General features: G+C 29.5%; 3 protein-coding genes across 4 annotated transcripts; 2 read left to right on the plus strand and 1 right to left on the minus strand.

Moving 5' to 3' along the window:
* Positions 1-771: 771 nt before the first annotated feature.
* LOC118063271 (B2 protein) lies at positions 772-4,543 on the plus strand. Of its 2 annotated transcripts, none has more exons than XM_035077281.2 (6): positions 772-927; positions 2,461-3,026; positions 3,392-3,492; positions 3,734-3,817; positions 3,933-4,043; positions 4,137-4,543. In XM_035077281.2, the coding sequence occupies exons 1-6, from the start codon at positions 788-790 to the stop codon at positions 4,182-4,184; spliced, it is 1,050 nt and encodes a 349-aa protein (XP_034933172.2). In that variant the 5' UTR covers positions 772-787; the 3' UTR covers positions 4,185-4,543. The 2 variants fall into 2 exon arrangements, with proteins under 2 accessions (XP_034933172.2, XP_034933187.1); XM_035077296.2 differs by lacking the exon at positions 772-927 and adding an exon at positions 961-1,089.
* A 374-nt stretch (positions 4,544-4,917) lies between these two features.
* LOC118063298 (transcription and mRNA export factor ENY2) lies at positions 4,918-7,587 on the minus strand. Its single transcript, XM_035077314.1, has 5 exons — positions 7,428-7,587; positions 7,228-7,321; positions 7,052-7,146; positions 5,700-5,776; positions 4,918-5,350 (listed from the first exon to the last, which is right to left on the minus strand). Coding segments are annotated over exons 1-5 (342 nt in total). The 5' UTR covers positions 7,430-7,587; the 3' UTR covers positions 4,918-5,276.
* Positions 7,588-15,810: 8,223 nt separating this feature from the next.
* Positions 15,811-17,586, plus strand: LOC118063308 (cytochrome P450 89A2). The gene has a single exon (XM_035077324.2). It carries the CDS (start codon positions 15,867-15,869, stop codon positions 17,427-17,429), a length of 1,563 nt encoding a protein of 520 aa, XP_034933215.1. The 5' UTR covers positions 15,811-15,866; the 3' UTR covers positions 17,430-17,586.
* Positions 17,587-19,186: the final 1,600 nt, after the last annotated feature.

A 19,186-nucleotide genomic window follows, 5' to 3' on the forward strand; every position in this document is an offset into this window, starting at 1 on the left:
ATTAATTATTATTATTTTAATTTCTTCATCTTTCATTTTTTTTTTTTTAGATTTGATTTCTATTATTTTGATTATTATTTATTTTATCTCATTTTTATAAGTGTTATTTGTTTTTTCCTTGTCATTTTTTTATTAAATTTTTTTATTTATCAAATTTGATCATTTTTCTTTTGATTGTTACTTATTTTATTTGCAATAATTTATGAAATGTTAATTATTATTATTTTAATTTTTTTAATTTTTTAGATTTGATTTCTATTATTTTGATTATTATTTATTTTATTTGAGATAATTTATGAAATTATATATTTTTTTCAATTTCATTCTCATTCAACTTTTTAATTTGTAAGATTTGTTCCTCATTATTTTAATAAACTTGACAAAAATAAAAATATTAATAAGTTATTTTCCAGCTCATTTTCAATGACATAACCAAACACTGAAAACTATTTTACTATTTATTTTTCATTACATTACCAAACATCAGAAAATAATTCACTTTACTAGAATTTACTTTTCAAGAAAAAACTACTTTCAGCAAACAAATGAGAACTAAAAGTGAAGTAAAAATGTATTTTGAAATAATATATATTTTAAAATACATTTTGATTTTAATTTATTAAAAAATTAAAAAAATACTAAAAAAAACTTTTAAACAAAAAAATTCAAATCTTACACGTAATAATTTAACAGCACTGCAAACACCGCGGGCAACAATTTTCAAACCCGTTCTCACTCTCTCAAAAAATTCAAAATTCCACAGTGGCGCCACCGCAATTACACAAACATGAGAATGGCATTTTTGGAATACCAAGCTATAAATACAAAAATAAAAATCCACTCGATTCCATCTCTCTCTCTCCAACACACATTCACTGTATCGTGTCTGGCGGGTTTCACAGTTAAAAGCAGACAAAAGAAAATAAGGTACTGTTACCCTCTGTCTCTCTCTTTGGATCCTCAAATCTAGGGTTCCTTTTGATCTGCTATCTTCATGTAACTATTTACTCTTTAATCAAGTTTCCACTCCTTCATCTCAGCTTCTAAACCAAACTTGCTTCTCTGGTCTCTATTTTTGATTTTTTAAGGGTAAAAATTAAAGCTTTTGACTTAATCTGTGTTTTTAGTTTTTTGTTTGGGTTCCTTGGTTGGTTTTAAAAGTGGGTTTTAGGTTTGTTAAGTAAAGTTGTTTGCTTTTCGTGTTTTTTTGTTTGGTAATTTAATTGATAATGGTCTTGTTATAGGGTAAAAATTCAAGCTTTTAGTTAGCTTGTGTTTATATTTTTTTGTCACTTCTTTTGACTGGATTCTTGGATTGAATGTGGGTTGAGTTTTGATTTTGGTTGGTTAAAGTTGTTTTCTTTTTTTAAAAGATAATTTAGTTAATGTTATGACTAGATTTCGGGCGTGGTATTGGTTATTTATGAGCTAGTTACTGGTTTTAAAGACTTGAATTAAGGGTTTGGCCTGGACTTCTTGCATTTATTTCCTTTTTTGGGCTCAAGTGCTGTTTGGTTTTGAGAAATGTTGCGGAAAAAGGAAACTGTGTTGTATTTGCTTGTTGGTTGTTATGACTTGTTTTTTTTGTTCCTTTTCTGGGTCATTGTGGTTTTGGTTTTTTTGATTTGCTGTGTTGTTAGAGTTTTTGCCTTGTGAGTTGTGCTGACAGTTGAAAATAATTCATTGAGATTGTCGCAATATTTAAGCGATTTTTAGCTTGTTCTGTTATAAATTTGGTTGTCTGATTTTCCATAGCATAGAAGTGATGGGAATTAAATGATTGTGCTTGGTTCTGTTAACAGATACTAGGAATTGAATACCCAGTTGGAATTGTTTAGAATGTTTGTCTGGAATTGCTTTTCTAGAGAAGTGGTTTCTAATCATTTTTCTCAAAAATGACCATTTTACCGGGAATGAAGAAAAGAGGCATGTTCTTTTTTAAGAATTCGTTCGCAAAACAATGAGTGAAATGAGTTAATTGCAAGTTTTTCACTTAAGTACTGTGGGTTTTGCTTGATAAATATTGCTGGCGACCATTTTTTCTTCATTATTTGGATTAAAAAAGATGATTCATTTGGGAGGGGTGGGGGTTTAAAAGATGTGCTTCTTTAGAAGCAATACTGGTGGCAGTTATTACTTCTTTCAATAAATGTTATACATGGTTACCTCACAGACTTCTCTTTAGTGTTGGAATTTATCGTAGTCAACTTTGAAATAGAACGTGTAGAATCAATGGGGTTGGTTTATCCTGTCACATTGGGCTTTGCGAATTGATAGGATTGCATGCTGATGCTCTTCACTTAAATTGAATACTGGTTTGTTTCGTGCAGCAATGGCTTTATTTTATACGCTTGGACTTTGATCTAATTCTGTTACCTTTTCCTCTGATCCAGCTTTCTCCTCCTTATATTTCAATATATATTTTCTAACAAGTATCTAGCTTGTGTGACATCTCATTAGGATTTGCAAGATGGAAAGCCTGCACAGCTTCTGGCAACTTGGTGATGAGCTTCGAGGACAATCAAAAGTCTCAGAGGATCATAAGTGGTTGGTGGCTGCGTCTAAATTGGCTGAGCAAACCCAGGCAAAGGGTGAGCGAATGAATAACCTGGACCTTTCAAAGGGCCTTCCAGAAATGCGGCCAAGGGATAAGCTTGGGTTCCAAGAAAATAAATTTGAAAGTTTCAATTTCAACATGATGAACTTGGACTCCAAGATGACAGAAAATGTGAACAAAAGTTCCTTGAGGAACAGTGCTTACAACATGAATGCAGTGTACCGGAAAAACAACATGAACAGCATTGGAGATCTGACTGGAAGCAAGTACAGTGGCAACAGCCTTATTAGCAAAGAGGCCAGTAACCACAGCAATATTAATATTAACAACGACAACAACAATGCAGCTGACAAAAGGTTTAAGACCTTGCCTGCCACAGAGATGCTCCCAAGGAATGAGGTGCTTGGAGGATACATCTTTGTCTGTAACAATGACACCATGCAGGAAGATTTGAAGCGTCAGCTTTTTGGTAATTTCTTACCCCCCCCCCTGGTTTTCTTGTTAGTTTTCCCTTGATGCTTTAAGTAACTCATTTGATGGCCACAATGCACGCAATATCTTTTCTTATATTGGGAAGTATGAATGCAAATTTTCCTCTAGGTCAAAACATTGAAATGGGAAACCATTATATGTCAAAAGTCTTCACTTGGAGAGATTTTTTTTTTTGTTCAAGTTTGACAATGGGATTCCAATCGATGATCATTAAAAAAATGACTGTTTTCAAGCTCTAAAGCTTTCTATTCAACTCTATGAATACTAGTGTCCATATGATCTCGAGGTATGTCATTTTTAACAATATTAACAAAGTCTTACCTAATGGTTGCACATTGATAGGTTTACCACCAAGATATAGGGATTCTGTCCGGGCAATAACACCTGGCTTACCTCTCTTCCTCTATAATTACACCACTCACCAGCTGCATGGCATTTTTGAGGTATGTTCTCATACTTTTATCCATTTAATTTGCTATGGTTTTCTCTATGATGCTTTACACTATCAAGAGTGTACCATGTCTGATCTGGGTGTTCCTTTTTGCCTTGCCTGTTTGTTTGACAGCCTCTTTGAATCCAGTATTAGTCATCTCTGCATTTATTGTGGTGAAATGGCCAAAGTTTGCTGTACTAATTCTTTTACTAATATCGAGAACTTACGTTTCCCAAATTGGTCGTATACAGGCAGCAAGTTTTGGGGGATCCAACATTGACCCAACTGCGTGGGAAGACAAAAAGTGTAAAGGAGAGTCAAGGTTTCCTGCCCAGGTAAAAATTGGATTCCTAATATGGATTTTGAATAACTTAGTTGATTTATCTGGAATCCTCTTTGTTTCATTTCCTTTTCTTTTATTTAATTTCCTTTTGGGTGATTAATAAATAGGTGAGGACCCGAATTAGAAAACTCTACAAGGCATTGGATGAAGATGCTTTTAGGCCGGTTTTGCATCATTATGACGGTCCCAAATTTCGCCTTGAGCTCTCAGTTCCTGAGGTTTGTCCTCTAACCTCTGCTTGAATGTTTCTTTTGACACAAGTTGATTTTCAGTTCTCCAATGCTCATGAATTCTATCATGATGTTTTGCAGACTCTGGATCTATTAGACCTTTGTGAACAAGCAGGCTCTCTGGCTTAAGCAAACTTCCATAATATGGAAATGATGTTAGGCTTTGTGGTGAATGTCAGCTTGTGCTTTTCACAGATTTCCCATAGAGCGCAAGCTTAGGGGCTGAAGTCTGGTTGGGTGAAATCTTCTCGGGAAAGGCATGGATGACATGTGAACCTGCTGAATAAATACATTTGTCTTGTGAAGATGGTTGTTTAGCATGGGCGTTGTGTTTATTATTATACTATAACACTATAGACAGACTTGAAGTTGTAAAAGAGAACGATAGCTTTTATTGTAATGGCAAACAGAAGGAGACAACCTTGATGGGTCTTCATTTTCTGTATGCAAACCGAGTGTATGACAGTTGCCTTGTGTGTTGTCCAGCATCTATGTGGAGTTCTTAAAAACTTTTCAGATGTTCGAATCCTCCTCCGAGGTCTTTGTTGCTCCTAGGAAAATGCAGAATATAACTGAACCAACTTACATATAAATTATTCACGCCCTGCTACGTGGTGTTATGTAGATGGTGGGTGTCATAGTGAGATAAAAGTGTAGACCTAGAGTGTCGAAAGTAAAAAACGTAACTTGTCTGGCCAATGGCTCTCAGTTGCAGCTTGAGCAGGGTGCGTGCTGCAGTTCACCTTGGGAATTTTAAGCTTTCTTATGCGTACAAGTTCTCTCAGAGATACTGAATGGGTCTGGGTTGGTGACATGATAGAAAAACTCAAAATTGAATGAGACACATATCCAACTCAAGATATTGAATTCCAAATCTTCCTAGCCAAATAGCTTCATTTTGAAAATGGCAGCACGGTATGGCACACAAAAATATCAGAATAGTCTACGCGTAAATATTTATATTGTCAAACATCACAAGTGCCAGAGTAATCTTCGGATCCTATGGTTGAAGGCTATAAGATGATGAGCCTTCATTCAAGCCTGAAGCACAAACTGATATCCCATTCCCTTCGTTTTGCAAAATGCATATGTTTAAAGTAAATCTTAGCTGCCTCCACTTTTCAAGAGACCTCGACAAAACAATGGTAAACAAAGCTTCCATCCCATTCATCAACTTCAGCTTTCCTACAACTACATAATTTAGGAAATTGGACTGGCGTATCAAACAGCAGCTTGAACGAGAAAAGAACGGATTCTCTGCAACAGCTCGGCCTTTACAGAATCAGGAATCGAGACTGCAGGTATAAAGGTACAAAATTTTCAGACTTGATAAAGACAATATAAACCAAGAGGTAAAAAAGAAATCGATAAAGATGATATAAACCAAGAGGTAAAAAAGAAAAATGAACTAAAACTGTGAAATTCTAACTGAACTGGGAAAAACAATTCATCAGCACAAAATGTAAGGTGCATCGAACCATAATGAACATGTAGATATGAAAATCAAGTCAAGGCAATCGAATTCCTTTTCAAATTTTAAGCAGTTGCCAAAATTTACATCTGAATTCCAGTAACTAGCAGATGAACTAACAAATTATCCAGAGCAGACAACAGAAGATAAACTTCAGAAACAGAAGATCCCACCTCTGCCCTTGGGTGTAATTACATGTACAAGGTCATCCACAGTAACATTGTTCCTTCCTTTCTTCTTTATAAATGCCCTACAACACAATGACATCGAGAGAGATTTAGAATGGAGAAAATGATGCCAAACAATATTGCAAGGAAAATAGGCCAAACTGTCCATAAATAAGGCAAGAAAATGGGCCAGGAAAAAAATTGCGGCTGCCAAAAAGTCTAAACAGGCCTAAAAAGTAAGGATTCTAATACAATCTCCCACAGCTAAAGAAAGCATATCTTTCATAATCCCTTCTCTTGTCATGCACTTCCAAAATTCATGGAGGGCGGCGTGTGAGCACAAATTTCCTGAAAGAGAGCTCCACTCATTCAACCAAAAACTAGCTGCATCACCATCCAAAGCATTTCCTTGAGGAAGTTTCCATAGATCAGGAACATAAATCCTGGCGCTCTAGAAACATCAGAAGTGGCTGGCTCAGCCTTTTGCTTATCCAATTCCAACTTTCATATTAGCAAGTCTCAGACAATTACAACAAACCATAGAACCTTAGAAGGAGATGGGAGAACTCTAGTACACACTCTGGATCGGCTCCGTCATGACTTGGTGAACATGATCTTCCATTGCATCTTATGATTCTTCCATATAGAAGCCCTCATAAAACACCAGGACTTGGACCACATTATTCATAGAAATATTACTAACTGGATTGGATGTCATGAATGCAGTATATTCATCTACCCAAGAACACCAGAGTCTGGAAAGATCCTCCTCTACCAAACTGATGGGTAATGGTGATACCATCTCAGTTTTTTCCATTAAAAAAAATAAAAGAAAAAAAAAAAATCCTTGTTTCACCAAAAGTCACTCTTCAAAATTGCTATATTCTGTAGCTGACAAGTGATTTGCCAAAAGTCACTCCCTATATGTGGAATCGATCCCCGTGCTTGTCATGCCAAATATGAACATAATCGCAAGCTTTCTTTACAAGTCCTAACAATAAGGATTGAGTTCTAGATTTGGACACAAGAAGAAGAATAAACGACTCATCTGTCCCTCAATTAGAATGAAAAGCAGTGTCATTGCATTCATTTTCATTGTATTTGTCCTAGTTTTTCAAAAACTGATATTGCTGTTTTCCCACAAAAGAAATCCCCACTCCATTCTTCACATGAAATATATATAAATATATAAAGAAAAACAAAAGGACAGCAAGAAAAGAAAACCCTTATAAAGGCTGCCAGATGTTCTTCACATGAAATACTATAAACCAACAAAAAGAAGAAGAGGAAGAAGACACAGATAATTACAATACGAAAAAAAGCAATGAAATTAAAAGAAGAGAGAGAGCAGTGAAAACCTGCAAAGAGCTTTCATTTCATCTTTCCATCCACACTCAATAAGCCTTTCTCTTAAAAGCTCCGTTAATCTTTCCTTCTCTCCACTCTCAATTAACTAACACAACCAATCAAATTAAACCCACGCCATCATCATAAGAAATAAATAAAAAACAAAACCCCATTAAGAAAAAAGAACCTTAATATTAATTGTTTCATGAAGGCTCGGTTGTTTCTCCTCCTCCTCCTCCGCTGTATCATCTGGTGTTGGTGGCCGATTCACTGAATTCCTCCTTTAACAACAAAAACTTAAATATTTAGTGAAATTCTTTGATTTTGCTAAGTACTAATTTAGAGCAGTTTTAGCTTAGATTAAAGACTAAAAGGGAAATAACTAACATTGATTGAGAGCTGATGATAAAATCGAATAATCTTAAAGCAAACCGAGAAACAAGTTCGAGAGTTTTTTCTTGGAGATGAGAAAAGAAGAAAGGTTTTCAGGTTTATGTAGTCCTAACCGACGTCGTCCCTATATATCGTTCTTGTAATTGTGTTTTTTTTCCTGATAATTACAAAAACACTCCTTGTCATTCTCTCTCTCTCTCTCTCTCTCTCTCTCTTCTTATTTATTTATAGCTTATATTCTATTATTTATAAAGTATATATAAAATAGATAACAAAGGATTTAAATTGTTTACAAAACTCTAATTATATTTCAATTAATAATTAAAAAATATTATATTAAATATTATAATTACAAAACACTCTTTTTTGTAATTATATTAAATATATAATATTTTTTTTCTGATAATTACAAAAACACTCCTTTTCATTTTTTCACTCTCTTTCTTTTAAAACAATTATAGCTTAATATGTTATTATTTATAAAGTATATATAAAATAGATAATAAAAAATTTAAATTTTTTAGAAAACTCTAATTAGAGCATCTCCTATGAATGCCAAATGAAAAGTTAAATATTAAAAAAATATTATTTTAATTATTTTTATGTTTATTTTATACACTTCAAAGAAAGAGCTAAATAAAATACTAAAATGTATTTTCTCTCCTACAAATGTTATTCCTACGTATCACTCTAAAATGTCAAAACCAACAAAGTAGGGCCACTAAAAAAATAAACCAATTAAATGTTGTCATGTAAAAAAAAATATTACTTATTAAAAAATAATAAAACACTAGCTTTTTCCACTATGATATAATTGGCTCTTTAAATGATTTTTTTTTTTCATTTGAATAGATATTGTAAAAAAAGCTATATTCATACTATTTAAAATGCTATTTTATCAATTTAACTTTTCAAAATAGTATTTTTTATTGGAGATGCTCATATATTTTAATTAATAATTAAAAAAATTATTATATTAAATATTATAATTTTATCATCAAATAAAAAGGACTAGCAATTTGTTGGACCTAAGATTCGGCACAAGGATAATGGCTACTGTTATTTTTCATTTTCTTCGGGTTTGAAGATTTGCTTGATACCAAGAAACCGCCATCAAATTGGCCACAGAAAGCAGATTGGGCCAGAGAAGAATTCACTTCCTCCTTCGCTTTGTCAAATTTTGCCCATAACACAACCAAGATTTCTCGTGCAAAACCAGAAAATCTTGAACAGACCATGTTGTTTTGACATGATACTAAATTGTATCTCTTCCGGATATATATATATATATTATATATATTATTTTTTAATATTTATTTTTAATATTAATATATTAAAACAATTATTTTTTAATAAATTCAGCTCAGTTTCAGTTTTCAGTTCTAGATGAACCAGATTTCAAGTTGGATCAAGCTAAATTTTAAAACTATGTTTTTATTGTTATAAATCCTCAGCCCAAAAATAAGTAAATAAATAGTAAATAAGGTAATCTTCAAGAACTTAACCGGTAAATTAAAAGGGAATATTGTCATAATGTGGGGGTAAAAATCCCTAATAATCAACTTAAATTTCAAATAAAATAAAATAATAAAATTATTATTAAGAAGTGGTAACTGATAAATCGTATAAATTTTTTTGATCGGGTAAAATAATAATTTTTAAAAGAACAATTATTTATAAATTAAGTTGAAAATGGTTACAGAATAAACAACAACAACAACAACAAATAATAGAGTTGAATTTTGAATAAAATAATGTATGATTTTAAGCTCAAATAACATTCACGTGTTGATATAAACCTCGTGTATATCTGTGTTATTTTAACTTAAAATGGTGAAAACTCTAAGGAAATTTTTTTATTATTGTTATGACAAGAGTCTCCAATGAATTATTTTGAAAATCATGATAAAATAAATAATAAAACAATAAGTAAATTTAGATATTTCATAAAAACAAACTATTTGTTGTCAAGTTTTATGATATCAAGTATAATTCTTAATTAGATTATCGAATTGAGCTAAAACTTTATTAGGAATCTATTAACATATTTTTTTTAATTTTAATTAAAATTTTAGATTAATTAAAGTTTGAAAAATCAACACAAAATTATCACAAAAAAAAAAACCAGAAAATAGTATGCGGTCCATAAGTAAAGGCAAAACTGTAATTAACTTGAAAATTCCAGCTCCTTCTCCTCTTAAAAACGCCAGGAGCCATGAACAAAGAGCAGAACTCTCTTTTTTTCTTGTTTTCTCCAAATTTTTCATTAATCTTCTCTAGAGTCAGGATTCTTAAAGTGTGTTAAGGGTTGATTAAGAGGAATAAATACATAAACATAATATTTAGAGGGACTTTTAGTGAGGGAAAGGGTGTTTTTAGTTATGGTAAAAAGTTCTAACCAATTTATTTCTTGTGGTAACAGATTTTTTATGCTTGGGTTGAAATTTATTCTTGAAGTTCCAACCAATTTTTTATGCTTTTGGTAATTTGCTTCTTAAAGTTTCAATTTATTTATTACTTGGTCCCTGTTATTTTAGGATTTCAAATTTTAATCCTGAATCTTTTTTCTTACATTTTAGTTTGTAGATATTGAGAGAGGAGGAAAAAAAATCGTCATAAAATGTTAACGACAAATAAAGTACATATATATGGCTATATTCTGGCCACACAAAAATTATTGTCATTGAATTTGTCTTTTTAAAGAAATTCAATGAAAATGATGTTTTTCTTATCCGTTCAAGAAAAAAATATATTAACATCCTTGAATTTTTTTCATTCATTTAATTCTTATTTTTAAAGAGATTATATATTGTTTTGAGGTTGAAAATAAGTTTATTAATATTTTTATGGTTTTTATTAGATATTTTCAAGTGAAAACAAATATAAAAATAAGTTTAAATCTCAATTTCTCAATCCCATGAGGTTACATGAAAATTATGAAAAGGATGACAAAGCTTCTACCATGGTAGGCACCTCGTTATGTATTTAGAAAAAAAAGGAGTGGTTGGCAAAATACAAAACAAAAAAAACTAGTTAGACATGTGAGTTTGGGCTTCTTGGCCCAACACACGTGACCTTTTTTTAAAAATAAATAATAATTGACTTTATTTTTTGAAATTCTAATTAATACTCTCTTATTTATTTATTTTTTACTTTACACTATTTATTTATTTTAATTTTAATTAATTCCTTATTTTATTTTTTAAATTGTTTAGTCTATCATTTTTTTAAAATAGTAATTAATATTTTAATTATTTATTTAATTTCATAATTCTTCAAAGAGATTTTTTGTTTTTTTTTTTTTATATTATATATAAAACAAATTGTATTTACATGAAATTTTTATATAAAAAAATTTTATTCTTAAAAACCAAAATTAACCTTTAAAATAAAATAAATAAAAAATATATAAAATAAAAAGGATACATGAGGTTAAATATTTTGCATGTAGATATATCTTTTGCTTTTACTAAAAAAACTTATCTTTTAGCTTTATTATTTATTTAGGGTTAAGAAATTTTAATTTATGGGTTCATATATATTTGTTAATTTACTTTATTAAGAGTAAATAATATATTTTTTTTTTCAATTAAAAAAAAATCAAGTTACTTAAACATTGTATAAAAGATGTTCTGACTATACATGCAGTAAGATGCTTGGTATCAGAACATTTAAAATCACCTCGGAAAAACTGTCTGAAATGCCTAATTTTTTTGTTTGATGCGCTAGAGATTCTTGAATTTCTAGGAATCTTGAATGTCTTAGGTCATAAGATAGCTCATAAAGTTGAGAATGTAACTTCCTATAAGTAAAAGAATTTCTAATACCAAGACCGTCGCTGTTTTTTTTTTTTTTTTTTACCTAAATACCTCATATTTTTTATATTAATGTAACTGTTATACCCTTATTTTATTAATAAAATACAAAGATTTTAGATAACTAGCTCTAGCTAACAGTCCACACATATTTGCTGGTAAAACAAATTTGAGGTATAAAACAAAAAATTCAAGTAAATATCTAATTAAATAAACTAATAATTATTTATATAAATAAAAAAATTGTTAACAATAACCAAAATAAAATATAAAAAAATTAAGAAATGAATATAAGTTAAGATATTTGATTTTGCAAAATGAAATATTTACTTTTTTGTGCCTATTGAATTTGCTTATTAAAATAAATAAAAGATAATAGAAACAAAAACAAATACAGAACTAAAAACATTATAGAAGGCTAAATATATAAGAAATCTCATTTAAGAATAATTTTTTTATATATAAAATAAATCTCATCTATATAAAATAAAAAATAATTATTAACATATTAAATACAAAAAAATTATTTTTCGAAAAAGGTATGCAAAACACATGGCCTAAACCATGAGACCAAGATAAACTGATAGAGAATAAATTAAAAATAAACACAAAACCATTTTTTTTAAGGAAGTAATGTTGAATATTGAAATTATAAAAAAAATTAAGAAAACGATCCTAAATCGCATGAACTTGTCAAACTCGTTTTCCTATGTCAACAAATCGGAAGCATCACAAATGAAAAAAGCTCTTAATACATTCTCCATCAAATCAAAGGCTAAATGATGAAAAATGAGAGGAAAAAAAAAACCACACAAAATTTGTGGTTAAAAGAATGAGAGAGAAAAATTGAAAGAAAAAATAAATTGAAGGGTATAAAAAAGTATAAATTGGAGGGTTAATTTAAAATGAAACTTTAACAAAAGGAAAAATAAATCAACAAAATGAGGACTATATTGAAAACAATAAAAAAAATATATACTTTGATTGAATGATGAAATTAAAAACTAACAAAACTTTAATAAAAGAATCAAGGAAAAAAATAAAAAATAAGGAGTGAATTATAAAAAATAATACATGACAAATTGTAATTTAAAGACTAAATTAAAAATAACTAAAACTTTTAGAATAAGACCATGGATGAAAATAAACAATAAAAAACAAAATGACTAAAATTGACAAATTTATAGAAAAGAGGACAAAGGTGCACTTTCTCTAGGAGAAAGGGAAAAGAAGAAAGGAAAAAAAAGAAAAGGAAATGACCCTAGCACATCCAGTGACACATTTTTCAAATAAAATAATTATTTCTCAACATAGAAATACCAAAATGCCCTTTATGAATATGAGAATCACATAAAACCATTGTGAAAGTACACAAATAACCCTAGGTGCATGCCTTGATTTTTGTCTTTTTCTAAGAGTATAATAGTATTTCTACTATATTTCAAAGTGCAAAAAACCAAAAAAACCCTTTGTCAACAACTCGATTTTTTTAATTTCAGGAGTAAATAAGTATTTTAACTATTTTAATGTTTTTGGAAAGAATAAAAAACCCTTGGGCAACATCGCAAGAAATTGTTAAATTTAGGGACAAAACTATATCTTTAATGTGCAAAAAAATAAAAAAAAAATACAAAAATACCCTTAAAACTTTTTAATGACTAGTTGACCAATTTATAAAAACCAAAACACCCTTAATAATATTTCTTTTATTTTTTAAAATTTATTTTTGATATCAGCACATCAAAATGATTTGAAAATATATATATAAAAAATATTAATTTGAAGTAAAGAAAAAAATTATTTTAATTGTTTTTTAAAAATATTTTTGAAACACAGAAATAAACAAACTCAATGTGTGTTTGACATCATGGTAGCTTTTGTGGTTTAAAAAAATATGTTTAAGAAAATTATTTTTAGTTTTGGTTGGTTGGGTTAAATCTATAATTTAAATTGTTGTTGAATAAAAAAACAATTCAAATATGTTTAGCTAAAATTACGGTTAAAAGTGATGTTACTGGTAAAATAATTAAAAAGGACATGTATTAATTTTTTAGTTTGCAATTACATTAATATGTGTTGAATTAATAATACATCATAAACACAATAATACTATACTAAGATCCTATTTTTATTGTCCTATTAAATCAACTGTAATTCTATCACTACCATGGACATGATTCATTCAAGAAGGTTTCTGGTATTCATGGCTTTGGGAACATGGGACGACATCAATTAAAAATTTATTGGGATGAGTATCAAATTCAAGGTGTCACAAAGAGGTAAAAAGAGAAGGAATGCAAGGTAATTTCATCATTTATACATTAGCTCAATTAAGCAACAACTTATCATTTAAACATCATAAATTTTTCTTGGCCACCAAGATATTTTTTATTTTAACTACTTATCAATAACTTATCATATTTTTTAATGCATTTTAATATTAAATTAAAATGTTTTTTATTTAAAAATACATCAAAATAATATATTTTTAAAAAAATTATTTTTGATATTAGCATATCAAGATAATCTGAAAATGCATATGAAAATGCATTAAAAAAATATATTTTTTAAAAATATTTTTATTTTATTTTTAATATAAACATGTTAAAAATCATAAAAAAATTATTAATTTAATAGTTTTTTAATAAAATACAAAAAAAAGTTACCGCACTCTCAGTGCATTCAAGATGCCGTTGTTGAGTGCTGTGATGCAACTATAGTCGTTAGATCCGTCCGGTTTATTGGTCAATCTAACAAAAAATTATATATTTTTAATATAAAATACTTTTTTTTATTTAAATATTTTAACTTAAAAAATAAAATAATAGTTTTTCAATATAGAATAAAATTTTTTTAAAATAATTTTTTAAACTTTATTATTTATAATATTTATACCATATATCTATATAGATTATTTCTTAATTTTTTTTTATATAAAATATAAAATTTTAATTTTTTTTTAATTTTTTCAGATTAATATAAATCCATCTGTATAATTTAAAATTTAATCTCTTAACCAAATTAACCTGAGCTGGGAAACCCTGGACCAGATGTGATAACTATGGCTCCACCACCCTTCTAGATTAATGCATCTTTTCCAATACTTCATAATTTCTTGAAGCTTTGTTTGACTAAGTTAATGGGAGGCAACTGCCAATTTGTCGGCATGTCGATGTTCTAGAATCTAGACAAATCTCTACCGTCTCGGTTCTTGTGATTGTCGTCAGGTATATTAAAAATAGTTAAGGAACTAGATAAGGATACACGCATTGCTGGGAATTTATATATACTTTTAAAAAATAATGTAAACAGAAATAAAAGTAATTAATGATTAAAGTTATAAACTGAATGAGATTAATAAATTGATTTTATTTTAATTAAATGATAAAAAACAATGATATTAACCAAATATTTTATTTTAAAAAGATGTCAATATCTATAAAAAAAAAACAGCGAGAGCATGAAATTGGATAAAAAAAAATAGACCGAGTCAACAAATACTAATGAACATAACGGGAAAAAAATAATTATACAAAAAGATCTAAAAAAATAAATTAAAATAATGAGAATGAAAATCAAAATAAAAAAAATTAGAAGCTAACTAATTTGTTTTTATTGGAGAGTAATTGAAAACAAAAATAACTAAAACAAATTGAGAAAAACAAAGAATGATAAAAAAAATTAAAAAATCATAACACAACATCAATTTGGTTTGAAAGGCGAGATTAAAAATTAAAATAAAAAATAAATTAGAGGACATCTAATTTTTTTTTATTAGAGGGTAATTGAAAACAAAAATAACTAAAACAAAAGGAGAAAAAAATAAAATTGAAAAACCATAACACAACATAAATTTGGTTTGAAAGGAGAGATTAAAAACTAATAAAATTTTTATAGAAGAGTTAAGAAAAAAAAGAAATCTAAAGAATAAAAACCAAATAAAAAAATACATGAAAAATTAAAATTAAAATTAAAATATTAAATCGAAAAGAAATAACATCTATATAAAAGGGCAAATGATGAGAAAAAGAAATTAAAAGAAAAAAAGGAAACAATTTTGTTTGGATGCTTAAATTGAAGAGAAAAATAATTTTAATAAAAAAAAATTAAGAATCAAAATGAAAACAATAACACAAAATAAACTTTAATTAAAGGGTAAAATTTAAAAAAATAATTATATGAAATGGTCAAGTTAAAAAAAAATTCAAAAGAAGGAGGATTCGTCGATGATAAACCACCCACTCCCTTCCAGAACTCGTTCACGACTCTCTTGTCCCCTTGGAGTTTGTGTTTTTTAAGAGAAAAGCATGAAGTCATGGGAGGTTTAAAATGTTCATCATCTACATCTAATAGTACTCCTCTTTTACCCATTCCCTCACGTCTCCTATGAGCAAGCACGACAATAATTTTTACGCCATAGAAAGCAAAACCAAACCTAATTTGTTTATGACACCATGCGTGACTTAGAAATATTTAAATATTGAGTAGTGATTACAGCTTAAAATATTTTAATATATTAAAAAAGAATACCTTCTAATTAAACTATATAATTACCCTTACATGAAATGAATGTACTAGCAATCATCGAGAAGAAATCATTTTTTTTTTTAATTTCAATATGAATCACTGGTTCCTCATTCTCTTGTCCATCTCCATCTCCATCTCCGTCTCTGGTATACTCAGATTCATTGTCAACCGATACTTTATCAACACAAAGCCTACTGTCTACAAACTCCCTCCAAGCCCCAAATCCATTCCAGTAATCAGCAACCTCCTATGGCTCCGCCGCATCTCTCCCTCTAATATCCACTCCATCCTGAACTCACTCCATGCCAAGCTAGGCCCGATTATAACTATCTACCTTGGCTCCCGCCCTCTCATATTTATAGCCGACCGCCTGCTAGCTCACAAGGCCTTGATCCAAAACGGTGCAGTGTTTGCTAACCGCCCACCGGCTTCTGCTACTCAAAAACTTGTCACCAGCAATCAGCGAAATGTTAGTCTTGCTTTCTATGGCCCGATTTGGCGTCTCCTGCGGCGAAACCTTACTGAAAACTTTCTCCACCCTTCCTGCGCGAAATCTTTCTCTCATTCCCGCCGGTGGGCGCTGCAAGTCCTTAAGAATCGCCTGGCATCCCAAGAAAAGTCTGGCCAGCCTATCTGTGTCAGGGAGCACTTTCAATATGCCATGTTTTGTCTGTTAGTCGTAATTTGTTTTGGTGATAATGTCGATGAAAACCAGATTAAACAAATCGAGGAAGTTCAGCGACGAGTCTTTTTGAGTTTCAATAAGTTCAATATACTCAATTTATGGCCAAGAGTGACCAAGATCGTGTTGCGTAGGCGTTGGGAGGAATTCTACCAGCTTCGTAAATGCCAACTAGACGTATCAATTCCATTAATAAGAACAAGAAAGAATTTTCAAGAGGAAGACAGGGAAAGCATGGAACCTCATCATGATCGTGCTTTATGTTATGTTGATACATTATTATCTCTGGAATTTCCCGATGAAGAAAGAAAAATCAATGAGGAGGAAATTGCTAATTTATGCAGCGAGTTTCTAAATGCGGGCACTGATACTACTACAACTTCCCTGGAATGGATCATGGCAAATCTGGTCAAATACCCAAAAATCCAAGACAGGCTGTTCATGGAGATTAAAGAGGTTGTTGGAGATGGAGATCAGGAGGAGGTAAGCGAATCTGATCTGAAAAGGATGCCGTATCTGAAAGCAGTGGTCTTGGAAGGCCTGAGGCGGCATCCTCCTGCACGTCTCTTGATCCCACATGCAGTGATGGAGGATGTTGTTTTGAATAATGAATATTTGATACCAAAGAACGCCGCCATAAATTTCCTAGTTGCTGAGATGGGGTGGGATCCAGAGGCGTGGGAAGATCCACTAACATTCAAGCCGGAAAGGTTTCTGGATCATGATAATGGAACGAGGCAAGAATTTGATATCACAGGGAGCAGAGAGATCAAAATGATGCCATTTGGAGCTGGGAGGAGAATCTGTCCAGGCTACCAATTAGGAATGCTTCATTTGGAGTATTATGTGGCTAATTTAGTTTGTAAATTTGAGTGGAGGGCTGTGGATGGAGATGATGTTGATTTGTCTGAGAGGACAGAGCGTACAATGGTGATGAAGAATCCATTGCGGGTCCGCATATCGCCGAGGTAGTCGAGCTGTGGAAATTGGAAACGCCATTTCCACTTATAATCTTCGAGGTCGATGGTTATGACATGTAGAAATGGCATTTCCACTGTTGCAGTCGCTCTTGTTGTTTTTATATTTTACTTATTATTAAATGAATACAAAATTTTGATATTTGCTAGAATATTGCTCAAGTTCCGATATGGATGGAACCAATTTTTTTTAAAATATAAAAATTATATTAAAAGCATGTAGAATTTTTTAAAACGTGTTATTAAATTTAATCAAGTAAGTTAATTTTGAAACCTCTTGACTTAACCTTTTTTTTTTTTTTTTATTTTTATTTTAACTCAAGTTTTTAATTAAACCGCGTGAGAGTTAGCTCGACTTAAATTAATCGGTTTTATAAGTTAAAATGCAACCTTGATGATCGATAAAACATGATTTAGCTTTTAAAAAAACTTCAAAATGATATTTTTTTAGAAAAATATTGAAACAGTGACAGATTGAATCGACTTCAGCCCCTGCGACCTAGTCATGGACTCTATTAGGTTTAATAACTTTTTTTATTTAATTATATGATACAAATAAATGTTCATAAAATTGAACACTAACCTAAAAATAGATATTTATTTGAGACAATTATCCTTAGAAAGCAAACAAAAATCAATAATGCAATCAATTCAAAATTAAATGGTGAAATAAAAAAATAATAAATTAAAAACAATTAAAAAAAAAAATCTTATCAGTGGGTAAACTCATAAAACATGTGAATAAGGTAAGCCAGGCTAGTACACCAAGCCTGTGAACTAGGTTGTGGACTCCACTAAAATTATAATTTTTTTTAAAAAATTATTTTTTATTTAATTATATGATAATAAAAATAGATGATTGTGAAATCAAACACCAAACCAATACCAATATTTTTTTTTAGATCATAATAACCTCATAAAAAGTAAAACGGAACCAATTATTAAACTGAATTCTCAATTAAACCAGTATCTAAGAATGAGAAAAAAAAAACCAATTTAACCTATGAATAGGTCCATGGACTTTATAAAGTTTCATAACATATTTTTTTCTAAACCTATTTTTTTTTAATTATATGAGAAAAAAATAGACAATAAAAAAAATCAAGTTCAATTAAAAAAAAAAGATACCCTACCAAACTTGTAAATCAAGGCAACCCGGATTACCCTGACAAACTTGCAAACCATGCTAACCTTATAAAAAGATAAAATAAAAAGAAACAAATTATGAAACCAAATGCTCAACCATCCTAATATTAAAAGATGAAATTGAAAAAAATAAATTTTAAAACATGATTTTTGTCTAAAAATATTTTTGTTACTTCATAAAGTTTAAAACATGATTTTTCTCTAAAAATATATATTTTTTTAACAATATAAGAAAACAATAGAATATAAAAAAGTCAAGTTCAATTAAAAAAATTCTACAAAATCCATAAACTGGGACAATATATTTCAAGTCATGCATTTGAACAAGTTTATATTTAAAAGTAACATTATAATTGTGAATTGACTTGATAAGTTAACCTAAAAAATTTATGACTTGAAGGGGATATTTGAGAGTGTGGTAGCGGTTGCTTTTTAAAGTGTTTTTCGCTCGGAAATGCATCCAAATAATATATATTTTTTATTTTTTAAAAATTATTTTTGATATTAACACATCAAAATAATATAAAAAAATAAATTAATTTAAAGTAAAAAAAAAATTGAAATTTTTTTTAAAATATTTTAAGAACAAGCTCAAAATCGAATATT

Source organism: Populus alba, chromosome 1, assembly GCF_005239225.2.
Source record: "Populus alba chromosome 1, ASM523922v2, whole genome shotgun sequence".
In the NCBI taxonomy this organism is placed as follows: domain Eukaryota; kingdom Viridiplantae; phylum Streptophyta; class Magnoliopsida; order Malpighiales; family Salicaceae; genus Populus; species Populus alba.